General features: G+C 38.2%; 2 protein-coding genes across 7 annotated transcripts in view; both read left to right on the forward strand.

The window, feature by feature from the left end:
* Positions 1-400: 400 nt before the first annotated feature.
* Positions 401-4,831, forward strand: LOC105040446 (uncharacterized). The gene is made up of 3 exons (XM_010916978.4): positions 401-720; positions 3,126-3,236; positions 3,415-4,831. The coding sequence occupies exons 1-3, from the start codon at positions 550-552 to the stop codon at positions 4,564-4,566; spliced, it is 1,434 nt and encodes a 477-aa protein (XP_010915280.1). The 5' UTR covers positions 401-549; the 3' UTR covers positions 4,567-4,831.
* A 6,173-nt stretch (positions 4,832-11,004) lies between these two features.
* The window catches only part of LOC105040454 (MMS19 nucleotide excision repair protein homolog), a 30,336-nt gene continuing 22,751 nt past the window's right edge, over positions 11,005-18,589 (forward strand). For 3 of the 6 annotated variants that reach the window (XR_012139192.1, XR_012139193.1, XM_073252879.1), the window contains exons 1-4: positions 11,005-11,185; positions 11,608-11,670; positions 11,761-11,815; positions 13,952-14,049. Coding sequence is in view for 1 of the 6 variants with exons in the window: in XM_073252879.1 (XP_073108980.1) it covers positions 11,111-11,185; positions 11,608-11,670; positions 11,761-11,815; positions 13,952-14,049 (291 nt within the window). In the remaining 5 variants the exon portion in view is untranslated. Of the gene's footprint in view, positions 11,186-11,607; positions 11,671-11,760; positions 11,816-13,951; positions 14,050-18,589 lie in introns of those variants that run through there. The other 3 variants (XR_012139195.1, XR_012139194.1, XR_003800842.2) reach the window with 3 other exon arrangements.

An 18,589-nucleotide genomic window follows, 5' to 3' on the forward strand; every position in this document is an offset into this window, starting at 1 on the left:
TAAATTATGTGGATGAATTAGGTTATTTGTTTAATAAATAGTTGGATTCAGACTTAAGTTTCTGACCCATTAACAAACGATTAGATTTGGGTTAATAAATTTTGGATCCAATGCATATATGCTCTGACCGTCTGATTGCCACCCCGAAACTTTAGGTAATTCCAGCAACTTCTTGCTTGCCGCTCGGCATATCCATTGCCCAGAATTCCAAAGACATAAGTTGCAGTAGTCTCACATCGTAATGCCAACCCGGTTCAATCTCTAGCCCATCTCAATCCGGTCCAATGTCATTTCACACCCATAAACCAGATATGGACGCTAGATTGATGGCCTTTTTGGACCGCCTCGTGAGATTTAAAGCGAGATAGATCTCAACCCTTCAACAACCAGCCACCCCAACCCCACAAAAGATTTGAATTCGGGGTTTCGACCGTTGGGTTTCTGGCACCTTCTATCCGCCTTCGATATTTTGATTCACCTCCGCTCGTTCTTCTCCTCCGATCGGAGCGCACAGTAGGGGAGCAACGAGTTCAGAGGGATCGAGAAGAAATGCTCAAGAGTCAAATGGGGAAATCGGCCGCGAGGAAGCCCCTTGCAGATATTTCCAACGGTGGGAAGTCTTTGAAATCTCGCAAGAAGAAGATCGCGGAGGAGAGTGATGACGGCGCTCTCGATCGCCTTCTCCTTGTGCGCTCCGATCTCTCAAATCTCGTCAGCAAGGTACGTAGAGAGGAAACCCTGGATTCAGGTTCGTCTGATCGGAATAAAAGGAGAAGTGGTTAAAGAATTAGATAGAAACCCTAGGTTTCATTTGTTTCAAGAAGCACTGTTTCTCTCCATGAGTATGATTTCAATGTTCTTTTGATAGATAATGGTGCTCAGTTCTTGATGTTTTTGAGGCGTAAAACGATTTTCTTTCTTTTTTTTTCTTTTTTTTTGATGTGAACGGGAGGTAGCAGAGCCACCCCCTTTTTATTAAAATAAAAAGTTAACGATTTTCTTTCTTTGTGCTGGTGATAGAACGACTGGTTTTGATGTTGTTCTATAATATTGTAATCTTGATTTTTCCATGATCATGTCTTTTTCCAAAATTTCTGCGCACGGGCTATTTTATTTTATTTTTAATAATTTTTTGGTGAAAGGAGAACTTCTGGGTCAACTGGTAACTTTGAGGTCGTGTCCTTTATGATTTTCTTCTATGTTTGCAGTCGCTTCTCGTTGGTTTGATTATTAGGTTTAGGAATCTTGAGCCTAGTTTTTATGCACAACTTTTTTCTTTTTATTCAAGGTTTTGTTTTACTTCTTGATCAACTGTGGCCCGATAGCCTCAATATTTTGAACAATACAAATCCAGTAGGTGATTCACCTTTCTTCTCCTTGCAAAAAAATTGCTAGAAGAGTCAATTTGGAGTAAATAGCTCAAACCTATGTAAGCCTGTGTAAATGAATTATGACTGCATATGGTGTTCTATGGATTCAATGCCAAGTGGTGCTGTTGGATGCATTTTTTTGAGATTCAACATTTTGTCGTTCTGATTTTGTTCATTCCCCTGATGTTTTACCATTCCAATTTAATCAGTTAATACTGAAGTCTTGAAGGTTAGCTGAAGTAGGCTTAGGGTGCATTGCAATTTGCATCGAGGCCAGATCACATTATGGGTGAACAACATAGGATTTTAGGTGGTGTCAGTTGGCTAGACAGAAAGGAGAATCTCACACTTATTGTATTTTTATACAAAAACTCATGGAACAGGCATGAAGCTTTAATTCTGACTGGGTTATCATTTTGGGGAAAATTGGAGACTTTTGCTGTATGATTTGGTTTCTGAGGGACTTCATTGGACATTTTATATCAATATTTTCAGAGTATATTGACTTCTAATGCTTTTAGCATTCTATCCTTGCTCTATTAGTAATGATGTAAATCATAAGTATGGCCAATTGAGCATCAAGTTTAACCTTAGCTACATTGGTTGCTTATTAAATGCTAAATTATGCCATCCAAGGATGTGTTTCTGTTCTTTTTCTTTCTTTCTCTTTCTTTTGACAACTTTCATCTTTGTTATTTCCTACCCCCTGCTTGCTTAACCATCCAGCATCCTATTTCTTCTCAACACTAGAGAACACATATCCAGGCAATCTCAGTCGATTCTCTACCATTTGATCAGTCATCGCAACTTTTTCATTTTCTCTAATATCCTATTTCTCACTTCACCTTTAACGCTGTATATCATCCTTTGCAAAAGTGACCTCTAGTATTCTTTTGGTATCGTAAAAATAAAGGTGGTTGATAGTTGCAGTGTATGGTATGGCATCAATTCTGCCCAGCTTATCTGTCAAAAAGATGTTAAAGACCTGATATTATAATGCCTAATCTCGTTACTGTCTCGTGCGCATGATTTGTCTTTCTACAAGAATGGGGATCAGGGTGGTGTTAATCATATTGTCTTGCTGGTTATATGAGAAGCATGTAACAAGGAGGACTATGAATAAATGTTTTTTATTTTTTTTTGCTTATGTTGCTTTCTTTGGTTGAGTACACTGGCTGGTGTTGCTTAAGTATTCTCAACCAAGATGACATCTAAGCTGTACCTTCTAAGGCACTGGACTTTATTCATTGTCAGGTAAATTATGTAATCATGCACAATTTATTGTCTGAAGGCAATCAATTGTATCATTTGTGAAATATAAGATGCTACAGGTGGAACCATGCTTCATACGGTCCTCAGTCTTATGATGCAAGATAATTCATTACATTTTTGTTTGTTTATTCTGCACTGTTTTTTAGTGTTTGCTATGGTTAGAAATGGAAGGAAAAGGATAATATCTATATTGTGCAGGAGTTTTGCTCTCCTTTAAAGTTCGACATCCTATGTCAGATAGATGTTGACACTTTTGCTTATTTTGTCACCTCCAGTGCATAGCCGATACTTTGTACTCAATTTTGATAGGTTTGCTCAGAACCAATATTCAGACTGCAGTGTAAATTTTAGACTGGGTTGCTTAAACCATTATTAGATGTCAATGTATAATTTTTCCTTACAAGTGTTCAGTATTCTTTTTTTAGTGGTAAAATTAATTTGAGCTTTAAATCATATGCGGCCTTTTATGATTTTTGTTCACAGATTGATGAGTTGATTGCTGAAGCCATTGAACATAAGCCACGAAGCAAGAAAGTAAACCAAGATATTGAGTCCTTTAGGCACATCTTATCTGATATGCATTCATCTTTGAAGGTATGTATGGACCAAAGCTGTTTCTATGCTCCAAATGACGTTTCTAGTCTGGGAAAGCAAATCTCGTTTTGAGTTAGTAGATATGAACAAAACTTATGTTTTTACTAGTGACAGAGGGAGGCCATGGTAGTATCTGATTTTACATTCATAGCATGTTTATTTTGTTAATTCTATGCAGCCATGGTTCCCGAGACTCCAGCAAGCATTTGCTGGTACTTCAATAACTTCTGAAAACCAGCTGGGTCAACCTTTAAATACTAATTCTGCTTCTGGTGCACATGGAAATGGAAATGCCGTCCGAAGCAATAAAACTGAATTGCAGTTGGGTCAACCTTTAAATACTAATTATGCTTCTGGTGCAAAGGGAGATGGAAATGCTGTTCAAAGCAATAAAACCAAATCTGAGCTGGACTTGATAGTCTCTCCTTCACCCCTAGTCTCCTGGCGTGCAGGTGCCTGTATGGTCGAGAGTGGGAGACAACTGTTTCTGCTGACACCATTGCCCAAAACAAAAACATATTCATCTAAATGCCTGGAATCATCCAAATCTATAGTGGGAATGTATGCCAATGAGGATCAATGTAACCCTCATGAATTGCCTCCATTACTACCAGGTACTAATAATGCTCTGAGTAATGTAATGGAAAGAGTGGAGTTAAAGAACGCACCAAGTGATGGTCCAAAGCCCATTGCTATTGAAACAAAGAACAGTACCTTCGAAAGTGGGTTTGTTTCTCCTTGGAATTTTTCGAACTACAAGGGCAGGAAAAACTCCTACCTATTAACTCCATGCTTAGAGACATCACCACCAAAGAGTTGTGCCTTGCTTAATCCAATCTCTGAGCGCTTTCAGTCGGATGATATACCGACTCAAGATAACAATGATTCCAAACTTGCTGATGACCTTGTCAGTGAAGAAGTATCGGACACTTTGGCATCAAGGTACCAGAAGCTCTTAGGGTTGCAGCCTGCTCCTAAAGTTACAAGCCGAAGAAAGGAAGTTGATGAACTTGACTGGTTTTTATCACCCCCAAAGACTTGTATTTTGATGGAGCCATCAGATGAAAAGCCACCTCCAACTCCTTTTAACAATGATCTTTTGCTTGGTACTCCTATGTTGGAAGACTTTCAGAGCACAATCCTGACAGGTAGACATCCTGGAGAATCTACACTGAAGAGGGAGCTTTGGACTAAGTTTGAGGCTGTGTCTATGAATGGTCTGCATTTTAATGCTTCTGTCTTTCAAAAAACATCACGAAAAGGATTTCTAGACATGCTTGAGGAGGCTTCATGTGAAACTACTGATTCAGATTCCATAGCTATTAGATAACAGCAGGTTACTGCTAAGATTTACTTGGTGCTTGGTCATTCTAGCTGTTGTGCTTGGTCTTCAACACAATCTACTAGATTGTGATTTTGTGCAATATCTTGCAGCCCTTTGGGAGGGGATTATGAAAAATATTTTGATATCATTGTTTATATTGTTAACTCAGGAGCTTAATGAATGAATACAATTTCGAGGCCATAAGTTGTTAGCATTTCTTCTTGCTTTGCTTCTTTTGTTACTTGTCATCAACATTTGGGAAGTCATGATCAAGAATCAGCTGCCAGATGGTGTGTGTAAAGTGACTCTAGTGCTTTTAATTGAAAACAACTATTTAAAAAATATTCATCCATCTCGCATTGTTTGGTTTCTTTTTTTCATAAAAAAATTATCATGTATTATTAGGGATTGAATTCCTTGTCTAGACCACCAACCCTTTCAGAGTTCTCTTTTATGCAGGTCTTCCGAAGGGCCGTTCCCATTTTTGATTCTTATTTCTAGATGCTTGTGATCAGATCACCTCTCTTGGGTTTCTATTGGCTTATTTATGTCCGTGCAACTCATAACCCTTTCTTCATAATTTTTGAACATCTGTATCTCATGTGTAGATTGTCACCTTTTTTTTTTTTTTTGCCTGCATTACCATCTGAATGATAGAATGGACTTTCTTTCTTATCTTTGAAATAGGTTGTTACTTCATAATATTTCATAGTATTTTTATCACGAAGCTCGAGTTCTCTGCTGTCCACCACATGGTGCGGTGCACAACGCACTGTCCATCATGCGATGGACGGCCGTGCGTGGATGCACGTCCGTTGCACGTAGCTGTCCATCGTGCGATGGACGGGACGTGCTGTGCACCACATGTCCACCGTATGGTGCGGTGCACAGCGCACCATCCATCGTGTCACGCCCCAAACCCAACACCCGGGTCGGATACGTGATGGCCGCACACTCCTTAGAGCAAGCCCTAAAGAATATGCAAAGCCAAATTAAATCATTACAACCTTATCAACCATAATATTTAATTTCAATAATAATTCATAAAACTTGCATAATTACAATTAACATTCCTTCAATCCTCTGATCAGATATCAACGGTACTCTATCTATGCATCCGCTCACTCACAAATCCATACCATAGCCAACCATGGACATCTTGTAACTCTGAGAAGAAAAGGAAATGAAGGGGTGTGGGCTTTACAGCCCAGTAAGAATTTCCATATCACACCAATATAATAATATAATCTGAAAATAATGATAGGCAATATCACATAAAAGTCGATGTTCACTGTCCAGAATACTGCAAACATTTATAGATTATCTGTTTCATCAAAAGAGATGCATCATCATATGTTAAATAAGTGAAACAATTTTATTCAATGATTGTTTCATGTCTTATCTTTCTATTTTCTTCTATTATCACATCATCTTTAATCCTTTTCTTTTTCGCTTTAGCTTTGGCTTTGGCTTTGGACTACCAGGATCATGCGACGATCTTTTATTCGGATCGATTTCTGTGATCTTCTTCGGATCGAAATATTCATGATCTTTCTCGGATCAAAGTGGCCATGATCTTTCTCGGATTAAATCATTCATGATCTTTCTCGGATCAGATTCTTCATGATCTTTCTCGGATCATATTCTTCCACACATAAGCCTGTGGGGGCTGTCCCAGGCATAAGCTCCTGGCAAGCTATTCCACATGACAAGGCCAGTCCAAACCATATTTCTCTTTCTTTTTCATTTTTCATGAAATTACAATATTTGACTTCATTAATCAATTCAAATTTTACAATGTAATAAATATGTCATACCCATATAATCATGCCATCAATCGCTGATACATATGAATTGATATAACATACTCATGCTCAAAATCACATAAATAGATAACAGTATCTCAGATATAATAAATTCATCAATCTCAAATCCAACGATGCAAAATCAATGAAATAAAATCAATGGTAAAATAACATATATAATGATGATCATGTACAGAGATTCTTACCTTTATCGGTGACTGATCCAAGCACAGAAATCAATGTTCTTCTTTGATTTATAAATTTCTCTAATAAGATATTCCACTCGATATCTTATGCAGATAATCGTATCTCTTCATGACCCTGATCAAATATAAAAATCATATATAGAGAAAATTACCGATAATCGATCCTAATAACACAGATCGAGGACCTCTCTTAGGATTAATCAAAATTAAGATTTATCTAATTATCTAGATCCTCCACTGATCCATAAGACTTTTAGAGAGAGAAAATCCCTGAAGAGAGAGAAAATTCTAGAGAGAGAAAGTGGAGAGAGAATCTTCGTATTTTTTTGATGAGGCAATCATGATCGAGATCATCAAAGGTCCTATCAGGGTGACTCAATATGAATCAAGTGTTACAAATTTCGAATAGGATCGGACTGGGATCAGATCTACCGCACGAATTTCGGAGCAACCTCAGATCATCTTATTTTTATTTCAAATTTATCCTAGGGTTTGTGATGTAATCAGAGAGAGAGTAGAAAGATTCTAGAGAGATAAAATCCATAAAAAGAGAGAAAGATCTAGAGAGAGAAAATAGAGAGAGAATCTAGAGAGAGAAACTGGAGAGAGAAGGTAGAGAGAGAGAAAAGAGAGAGAAAGAAGAGAGAAAGGAGAGAGAGAAAAATTCTCTCCTTCTTCTTCTTTTTATTTTATTTTTTTTATTATTATTTTTTTCTCTTTCTCTTTTTTCCCCTTTTTTTTTCTTTTCTTTTTCTTTTTTTCCTTTTTCTTTTCTTTTTCTTTTTCCTTTTTCTTTTCTTTTCTTCTTCTTTTCCTTCTTCTTTTCTTCTCTTTTCCCGCGGCCTCCCTTGGCTGAAACAGGGGAGGACCGTGAGGTCCCCCCCCCGGTGGCTCGGGCTCCGGCGGGGTGGCGGCCTGGCCGGAGATCCAACAACGGCCGGCGGCTCTTTTTTTTTTTTTTTCGAAAAACAGGGGATCCGTTTCCTTTCTTCAAGAACTCCGACCATTGGCAGGTCGCCGGCGGCCAAGGCTTTCAGGGAAGGAAGAGAGACATATGGGAGTCCGGTCTCGGGGATGGGATGCCGCAACCGACGGCGTCGGTGGCCGAAAAAGAGAGGAAAAGGTCCGGCCGAAACAGAGCAAAACAGGATTCACTATTTTCAAGGATTTTTTCGACGATCCTGACGGCCGGCGAGGAGTTTAAAAACATGGGAAGAAAGAGAAGAGGGAGAGGAAGAAAGATTGAACCCTTACCTGAACTCCGGGGGCTTCTTTGACCTTCAATTTCCGGCGAACACGAGAAGAGGCTGCCGCGGCTTCTTCGGAGAAAAGAAGAAAAATCGGGCTCGAAGATCACCGGTGGAGGGTCTTGAGAGAGGGAGAGGCTTATTTATAGGGGTCCCTAGGGCTCGGGTGATCCTAGGACTCCCCTTCCACCTGGGATTCACTGGAGAAGAAGACTCCCTTCGGGAGTCTCCTTCCGCTCTGTTTTTTTTTTTTTTGTTTGGGTTTTGGGCTTGGTCCTGGGCTGGGATGTTACACATCGTGCGATGGATGGCCGTGCGTGGATGCACGTCCGTTGCGCGTGGCCGTCCATCGTGCGATGGACGGGGCGTGTTGTGCACCACACGGTGTGGTGCACAGTAGAGGATCCACGCAGTTTATCACGTTACCATATGTACCTTAGAAACCACTTATTACCTTCCAATTCTTCGGTAGTCATACACTTAGTATTATTATTACCTTATAATTTTTTACACTGCTCTTTAGCATATTTTAGGAACTATATAGCATCATGCAGATTGACCTGCAGTATTGGTCCAGCTGCAGACTAGAGTAGCCTATAGCCTACGGCCAAATTGGCTGCATGAAAAGTTGCAAGGCGAGCGCTTGAGACCGAAACTTCCCTCCATGACTTCAACTCCTTCATGCTTTTCTCTTCAATCACCCCTCCAACTCCAAGTATGCACCGCTCCTCGTTGAACTCCTACTTCGGGCTCTCGCTCCCTATACACCTCTTGCAGTGTTAGAGATCTTACCTTTCATTGTCTGGGCTTCGAAAATATCTAGATTAGCCACCCCCTGCTACCCTCTACCATCCTCTCACATCACTGTTATCCCCTTCTCCCCTACCTCCCGACTCTTCCATGCTCCAGACTCCTCTGCCCTCCCTTCTCCAAGCAATCCCTCATCCTCCAAGAGTGCACCCCCTCCCCATGGCGCTTCAATCTCCATCCTCGTTATAGATTGCTTGAGCCTTACTGAGGATGCCTAGCTTAAGTGGGCTAGAGTGATAGATCCGATTGGATCTTTTGTCGTTATTAATGACTGTGGTTAGGGACGGTGGGTTCATAAGGCAGGAGTAGGTCTTGGTATGGAGATGGATGGGAGGGCTGGTGAAGGAGGAGGCATTTGAGGTATGGTGGAGAACCTCGTCGGCAAAGAGGTCGCAAATAGTGGGTGGAGAGAGGCTTTAAGGTGGTGAGAGTTGTGGTCATCATCATTGGACCAGGGGGAGCAATGGGAGCATGAGGATGAGGGGGATTTAGTGAAGGGTTATGAGAAGAGACATTAAGCTCTTTGGACTCAAACCTCTCTTCCCCTACCTTCTCCCTCTTCGTGACCACACCTCCTTTCCTCTCTTTTTTTTCGTCTCGTATCTCGTTTTCTTAAACCCCCTTCCAAGCGTAAGAATTAAACTTGAGTTGTAGTGCAACTTCAACTGAGGGCTCCAAACAGGCTCTAAATAACTCAGAAGATAGATATATCAGAACTTCCATGGAAAGTTGTAGAATTGGCTTTAAATAGTTATGCTTTACTTTTTTGTTTCTAAAACTGGATCTTTTGAAGCCCGAGTTTGTCAGAGTTGTTTGTTGTGTAACTTTGCATGAGATATGGTATTCATCTAGATCTACCTAGCTTTTTTTAGCATTTGCCTGTAGTCATTGATAGTTTATGGCATTTTTGTGTCCGAAGGGGCAATATCCAATAGCTTCTAGCATCAAGAAGGCAACCACTTGTGCTATCACCATATATCTTGGTCAACCAAATTATGTCAAGTAGCAGCAATCACGATTTTATGCATGGCAATGGTTCTCCAAAATTGTTATTTATGGTTATAATGAAAAAATAACCATTACTTGCCTAGAGTGATCTAAACCCAACTTTTCAAAATTAATGGCCTGTTTAGTTGAATTAATGGCCTAAAAAATTAATGAACTTTTTCAATAATATTTTCAAGTGGCATAATAAAATAATATCCATTGTTCTCTTAGGAGGTATTTGATATGAGGTGATCTACCTAGGATCAAGAGTAATGTGAGTGAAGGTGATGAAATCATCATATTTGATTGCATTATGATGATCTTTGATGATAATTTCATACCACCCCCACTCCTCAAATCACCATCCAATGCGGTGATAAAAAATCTACTTTTGAGGACTGATATTTAACATCACTCCATCACATGTGATCTTATATTAAAATATGTTAATCAAAATATCTTCGTAATCGAAAACTTCCAGAAAGAGGAAATCATTGTTTTTTGCTGTGATATTTTTTTCATGTAGATAGGGTGGGTAGTTGAGGCGTCTTCTCCGCATAAGAAAAAAAATGCAGGTACTTGAGGCTTCGTCTCCATGAAAGAGAAGGAAATTCTTTCTTCTCTCGCTATGCTGATTAGAAAGAGAAAAAATCTATTAGGTTTTGTTCTAAAATTTTCTCTATCCCAATCCTCAATCCCAACTCCTAAAGGAGCGTGATTTGAAGTGGCGATTTTATTTTCTCAATCCAATCACAATAATTCGAAGCACTAAAAAATAATTTTACTGAAATATATTAGAATATAGGTACTAAACATATTTTTTTCAAAAGTATATTCAGTCGATTCTTCTATAAGACTTCAAAATTTGATTATTTTAGATGACGAACAAATATTAAGTTCATATTTCTAGTTACATCTAGTTAAATACTATATATTTTTTTAATCTTCATCCATGACTAAAATGTCATTTTTCAAACGAATGTTATGGCTATTCAACTTATTTGTAGATAATAAAAAAAATTCATCTAAAATATATCAAAATATTTTTGATATTATATGACGATGATTTTAAATTTTCATAACATATCAAATAAATTATTTATATATTTAAATTTTTTTAATCATTATATTATGATAAACTAAATATAATAATTTTAAATTATTTTAATATTTAAATTATCAGTAATTTTATGTCAGGTGATCTCAGTTAGATCACCAAACGCTCCTTGTTGGAGATTCAAAGTACAAGGAAGGTGTTACGTAAGTAACACGACCGGGATCGGAAACCGAAACCCGTTATATTAAGCGCTCCAACGAGCTGCGAGTCCACGCGATCGAGTTACCGGGCTGGGACCTCCCTTTAAAGCCAGCCTCTTTCTTTTGGCGGTATCCTTTCCGCTCGGTGGGTCGCTTTTGGCTCCAGAGCCCTTGCCTTCTTCCCTCTCACAGAACCGTCCAAAACCCTAAACCTCAGTCTCTTCTCTCCTCCTCTCTAATGGACAAGAAGCCGAGTTCTTGGATTTCTCACATTGAAGCCTTCGTCGATTCCTCGCGCCCTCCCAAACAGCAGGTCACCCGTACCTTCTCTTCTTGTTTTCTTACTTTTTTTCCTTAAAGAATGGCTTGAAAGAGAGTTTCTCGATTCTCTAGTGTTGTGTTAGGGTTTTCTTGGCATCGTTCTTCAATTCTCGTCGTCTTCTGTGATCGCCCTATTTAACTAATCTTGAATTTAGGGTTTTCATCAACTGTATTCAATTTTTTAAAAGTATATTATTTTCTGATTTCTCTATCACGAAATCTCGAGATTTTCTTCATTTTATTTGATTATTCTTCATGTTCCCTTAATTTTGTAAAATTTTGAGCTTTTGAATTTACTTTTTCTTCCTCTAATTTCTTTACTAAAGCTTGATTGTTCTCTTAAATTTGTTAGATTGTTTTCCTTATTCCCTTAATTTATTATGATTTTCCGCTGATGAATTTACTTTGTTATAGGCTGCAAATGTTGATGCTATTGCTGCATTGGTGAAGAATGACCTCTTAACTCTCGAGGCATTGGTGGGATTTCTACTCACTCTTTTTTTTTTTCCTGGCCTCACTCTTTTTAGGTTTATCTGTATTGTTAGCTGCTACTTTTGCCGTGTATAGGTAAGAGATATGGAACTGTATCTAACCACCTCGGATCATTCTATTCGTGCGAGAGGTACCTTTTCTCTTTGTAAAAATGCTATTTTTTAAAATGTATTTAGTGTTTTTTTTTGGTTAAGGAACAAATACTGCTCATATGATCAATTCTGATGCTTAACTCTTTAGTGAGATTCTTAATGATGTTCTGGTTTTGCTAGAGAAGCTATAACACTGTGCTGATCTATATAATTATGTTGCAATCCATGATAATATGGAGCTGTTTTATGCCCCAGGCATGATATAACCATAGAATATCTTGTGTCTGGGACAGGAGATGTTCTTGAAATGATATGTTGTATGTAATTCTTGTATGATTATTGAATTAGAGTCTCCATTCACAACCATATATGGAATGTCAGATATTGGTTAACTGGTGTTTAATATTTATTGATTGGAAATGCTGTATAGCTTATGATTTTTAAAACTTTTGCATCACTAAGCTGCTCACTAAACTGCAACACTTCTTGATTCAACTTCTTTAAAAAAAAAAAAAAAATGAAATCACCAGACAACATGCTGCTTGACTCACAAAAATTTCATTTTTCCAAGTGTATGGATTAATTGGTGTTGATTGAAGAGGTTGGATTGGTTATGGAACAAACCTGATGCCATGTGATTAGAATGATAGCGTTAGAAGTTATCTCTGTAGAGGGAGCATCCTGCATATATGGAGGAAGCATCCTGCATATGTAGAAGAAGCATACATATCTGTCAGCTATAACAAAATTGCTAGGTGAAACGTTATGATCATATTCAATAATGCTCGATTGGTGAAGAGTTTATATGTGGCATGGAGATCTAGGAAAGCTTTTAAGAGGCTGATTTGAACTGAAATTAATCCTTTAACGAGAATCTGATACAAGGAAGGATTTAATAAGTTAATTCCATATATATGATATGGGCTTGTTGATCTTTTTCAATGATGAGAATACGTCTATCATTACAAGAATTGTGTACATGTAGAGAATATGTGGCATATTGAAAGCGAAAACCATGTGATGTTGTAGAATGATGGTAATTGGGCAATAACAAAGCAACTGGTACCTTTCAAATTTAAAAGAGCATTGCAGCAATCTAAACCATTAGGCTTGTGAGTTTTTGGGCCACTGGATTTGACTCTGTAATTGTAACATTATGAGAAGTTGTGACAAATTTGCTGATTGCAGGATGTAAGAAATGCTGACAATCACAACTTAATGAATAGATAACATCTAGAGGTCTAAGCAAAATTTGAGTACTAGTAACTATACTGAAGGAAAGGAGAGGTCTAGGATTATATTCTGAATCATCTTGAAAAAGTTCATGCTGGGAAGCAAGTAGTGGCTATCTATGGTTAAGTAAAAGATGGCATCCAAAATGCCGTAGAAAAAATAAGTATTCATGGATTCAGGATTTTGAAAACAAAAAAGACAACTGAAGATTGCAGGAATGGAGTTGTTAGATACTTAGATCATTTTGCAGAACATAAGAGAATGAATGAAGTGGATGTGCAAGTAGTTTAGGTTTTTCAAGTTCACTGGTTAGAAATGTTGGTTATGTTTCAGTAAAGGGCCAGTAAATACGAAAACCCTTGAAGCTTGATCTTTTAATGGGATCAACATCAAGTGTTGAAGTCTGATAGAGCTATGAGCTGGAACTGATCTATTTCCAATTGAATTATTGGACTAGTATCCACATCAGCTGCTAAAGTCAGGTTTCTTAAATAGAAGCCAAGTTGATGTGTTGCATATAACATGTGGGGTTCTGTTTAAGATCCAATGCAATTCTATTTATAGCTGGAAGGAGTTATTGAAAATTTGCTATTTGCTGAATTGTATTCTGCACATGTGTAAGCCATCTGTTTTCTCTCAGCCAATCCAATTTATGAAAGGAAGGAAATAGTGAAGTTTGCTAAATTGTATTCTGCCGGCCTTACACACTTCCCCTTACCAACACATGCTTGAACAGAAAGGCTTGCAGAATTGCACATGTATATGCATATAAATGTGGACATAGATGGAGACATATGCACATGTATAGATTCATATTTTGTTACACACACATCATACACATCAAGACTGGATATGCAAATTTTCTTTTTTAGCTTTAATAAAGAATCTCATGTAATTTGCTTCTTTTAATAATGTGTTCTTTTTTTTTTTTTTTTTTAAAGGTATCCTTCTCTTAGCAGAAATTCTTAACTGTCTCATGTCAAAACCATTAGATGGTGCCAGTATAAGTAGCTTGGTAGAGTTCTTTACGTCAAAGCTGGTGAGTTTGGATGCTTTCTCCTGATGTTTTGTTTTCTTCTATCTTTAGGTCATTGCCATCATGTTCTTTTATATGAAGTCATTTAGTAAGGACTAAAGCTGTCAGGCATAATCTTATTTATGCTTGTTCAACCTTAATTTGATGCCTTCCATTCCTTTTCCTCCACTCTTTCTAATATTCCTGTCCTCACATGACTCCAGGGCTTTTATAAGGGATTATGTATGTCTTTGTGGCTTACACAGCTTTTTCATATTAAACATCAGACATTTATATCTTATTGTGGCTTTGTTGGATGATGTAGTATTTGCCTAGAGAATTCTAATACAACCTTTAAGACGAAATATACCTCTCTAGTCTCTATAGTTGTATGAAGTATTAACTAAATATCACTGGATTTTGCAGTGAAACTAGCAAACAATTCAAGAGGAAGGGGCATTTCATAACTTATCTTTTCCCACAATGCTTGACAGTATATAGGACAGTTACACTGAAACATAGGGGTCCTGCAACATTTCAAAAGAGTGGTTTTAAAACGATCAATTGATTTATTGATCATCATTTGTCAGTAAGGCGATTGTTCTCTATGCAGGTTATAATTGAAATCAAAATTCGAATAACAGCAACCGATACTGTAGCAGAAAAGGTGATAAAATCATAGGAAGCAGGTTCAATTTAATGTAGCCTTGAAGATTGAGATTTTTAATTATTGATACTTTCCACTTTGGCTGGGTTTGGATGCTGGTTAAGCAGCGGGTAAGGAAGACTTATTTGTTTGGCCAGCCAAACACCACCCAAAAATGGTGGATAACTTTATTGGTCAAAGGATCAAAATGGTACTTAACTTGGGTAACTTAATTTGATGGGGCAGGGTGAAATGTAGTTAACCATTTAGAAATTTCTCTCTTTCTTTTTATTTTTTCACTTTTTTACAACTTTATCCCATTAACCAGGGGGGCACCAACCAAACAGAGAACTTTATTCACTAGCTGGTTAGGGGGTGGATATGCATGGTTAAGCCTATTTAAGGGCTAGTTAGCTATTCAACATCTAAACACAACCTAAGTAATTTGTAAGCATCTTTCGTTTCTTTCTTCTTTGTCCATCTTAGATGAATATACCAATGGGAAATTGAACTGGGTTTTTGTTGCTTCCTCACCTCATAAAAAGTGATATTACTTGGGCACTCTTATTTAAAGGTTTCTTAAAGGGTTGACACCTTTCAATACTTGGACATGATAGAACACAACAGAACATATGAAAGTACAATCCCATTTAAATTGTCCTATTGATGTTAGCAAAATGTGCTAGCAATTACTTTGCATACGTATGTGTGTGTCAATGCAGCAGACTTGTAGTTTCAAGTGCGAGACGCTTAGGTATCATCATGTTTTTACTACAAAGTTACTACATGGACCTTAAGCAAAGTCTCAATAATTTTTGTTTAGCATATATTCGTCAAATGTTTAATCATCAATTTAAGTATCTTAGCATGTCCTAAGTACCCGTAAATGAACCTAAACAATTTTCAAAGCCTTATTCTACTATTTCTCTAGTTAGGCAACTTATGTCCTTTTCTCCTTTCTCCTCCTTTTCTCTTTTTTTGATAATTATCAAAGTAGTGGCTTATTTGTCTGTATGTGTGTGTTTGTCATATCTCATACCTAGATTTTTGGAAGCTTCATGTTTGACAATCAAGGTGCATGGATGCTCGTAGTTGTGTCGAGTGTCTAGGTACCCTTAATTTCAACCTGATTTTGTTGATGAGGGAAAATTAGGTATAGATTGACATTAGATGATTATCTATGTCATTATTTGCTTTACTGGTATCGGACTACGTATTGGAAGGTAATTGGTACCGTATCAGTATTGTATGAACCAGGACATCATTATTTTTTATTTTTTTAAATAATTTTTTGGTTCAGGGTTTTTAAGCTTTCATTATTTTGTTTTGAGTGGAAAAAAGGACTTTGGGAGTTTGTTTTTGATGTTTAAATATAATATACTTTATTATTTTATTTACATATCTAAAGAATGGTGTGACTCTACAAAAATACATGTTAAATTAACCTAGTATATCATTACAAATGTAAAATACTTTGGAAATGCAACATACATGCATCTACTAAATTCCAAGTTGAGTGTCGATGTCCCTTATACACGACCAGATCATATTCATGATTGTGCCCTAGGTCTTGACTCCAATGTTGGTATTGTGCCCATTTAGGATCACGGTAGCTCGTCTGGATTGATAGCCATGTTGATCAACGTTCGTCGTGCTGGAATCGGATCCTATATCGGTTGGCCGGCGGTACGGTTAAATATGCCCATATACTAGTTAAATATGCGCACTTACAAAGTAAGTGGGGGAGAGGGAGAACTTGAGAGAGAGGGGGGAGGGAGGGAGAGAAAGGAATGAAAGGAGGGGGAGCGGGTGGGGAGTCTGGCAGTGGTCGTCGGTGGGCTGTGGAGGCCCCTGGAGGGAGGGATCTTCCTCCCCACCTTTAGTCAGGTCAAAACACGAGCGACCGCCCCAATTTTGATCATGATTTATTTTACTTTTCTCATGATCCATAGTGATGCAAAAAAATAAAATCGATCACGATTGAAGCAAGGAGGTCGCCCTTATTTTGACCCGATGGAGGGTGGGAAGGAAGATCCCCCCTCCAGGGGCCTCCACAGCCGTTTGATGGCCACTGCCGGCCTCCCCATCCACTCGCCCTCATTCCATTCCTATCTCTCCCTCTCTCTCTCCTCTCTCTCTCTCTATTTTCCTCTCTATGGAGGAGGGCGAAGCTCTGGAGGTCTCGGTGGGCTTCTCTGGCCTTTTCTTCCCTCCCCTTCTCTCTCTTCCTCTATTTTCTTCTCCTTTCTCATTGGTGTACCATTTTTGATGCTAGAACCATGCCGGTCGGCTGGTCCGGCATGCCCCAAACCAATTAGTTCGAGACAGTTCAACAAACATATTATTGATACTATTGTCTTGTGGGTATAGTGGTGGAAATCCTAAAAAAGCATTGAGCAAGGGTTAGATTCATGGTCTAATTGAGGTTGGGGAGGATGATAGCCACATGAACATGGAGACTCAAAGGGCACATATCCATATGGCCCATAAACCCACACGAGAGGATATGATTTGGTATTGAATGATAATCTTGAGTATCAGAATCCCGATACATCCAAGATTTTCACCTAACATACTATCTCATCAGCCAAATCAGTGTTGTGTCCACCATCTATGGTTATACTTTGGTATACTTCCTAGCTCTACTTAAACTGGGACTCATCGAGTAAGCAAAGAGAATGCATCCCAACCTCCTCACTGTCCACTGCTTGCCACCCTGATTGTTGACCCCATCATCACTCGAAAAGTCATTGTCATCATTGCATGTATCACGAGATGACTTGGGGTAATCTATCACGGAAGGGTTTGATGGTTCCGGAGTCACTGTTAATTGGCTCTTCATCCACTTTCTTTAATGGATTTGTCTTCTTTCCTTTCATTTGCTTTGTCTGAGTGGATGTCTGGGGCATCGGCTTTTTACCCTTGCTTGATCAATCTATGTGACTTTTGGCTGGCTCAAATGGGCAGATTATGCTGGGTGGTTCTGCCTCCTTGGCTGGCCCTAGTGCTGTGGTGACCTCCTAAACATCTCTCTGCATAATTTCAGATTAGAGGTCTCTGACTCTAAACCAAATTGGAGCCTTTCAGTCCATATTAAACACTAATAGCCTATTTAATCTACGAATTGCTCTAAATTGGGTTTTTATTTGAGAAGAAATTAATGTTTAAAATAAATCAAATTGTTGTTAGAAAACAGCGGGTAGCTTGCTTCATCCAGCGCATGATACTAATTTTTGGAAGTTAACATCTTTATTATTTTTTTTAATCTGAAGATATATTTTTAGTAATAAATGAAATAAATATAAAAAAAAATTGAAAAAGGTTATACCGTTGTAGGGATTTGACTAAGATCTATGATATACCTTGAAATTGTGCAAAAAAAAAAAAATTGGCATGATTTTTCCATAGATTTTCAATATCTATGCGTATGGATGCAGTGTAACCATGAAAAATGGAAGAGGGATAGGAGCTCATGCTCACACTTCCACTCTTTTCTTTTTTTCCTCCTCTCCTCTTCCTCTTTCTCTCTTGTCTTTCTCCTCTCCTACTGAAACGACCTTTCTCTCCCAAATACCAAGGCCCTGAACTGGTGTAGGGCCCTTGCTGGGCTGAACCGCTTGGAATTGAGTAGTTCTAGGCAGTTCAGCTGGTAAGGAAAGGTTTGCGCCGGTCCTAGCTAAGTACCATACTGAGACCATGGGCTATCCTGGTTCATAGTTTGTCATATACCATGGTCTATTACAGTTGACTAGAACTTATGGGCCTGTCATTAGCATGCTAGACAAAGCATAAAAGCAAACATCCAATGTAACAAGTAATTTCACATCATCACATGTCAAAACACCAAAAACTTCAAACTTGTTACATGAGAGTGCATGGCATTTTAAAGCTGTATCTCTTATTGGGTTCTTCATTTGC

The sequence above is a fragment of the Elaeis guineensis genome, chromosome 2 (assembly GCF_000442705.2).
Source record: "Elaeis guineensis isolate ETL-2024a chromosome 2, EG11, whole genome shotgun sequence".
Classification (NCBI taxonomy): domain Eukaryota; kingdom Viridiplantae; phylum Streptophyta; class Magnoliopsida; order Arecales; family Arecaceae; genus Elaeis; species Elaeis guineensis.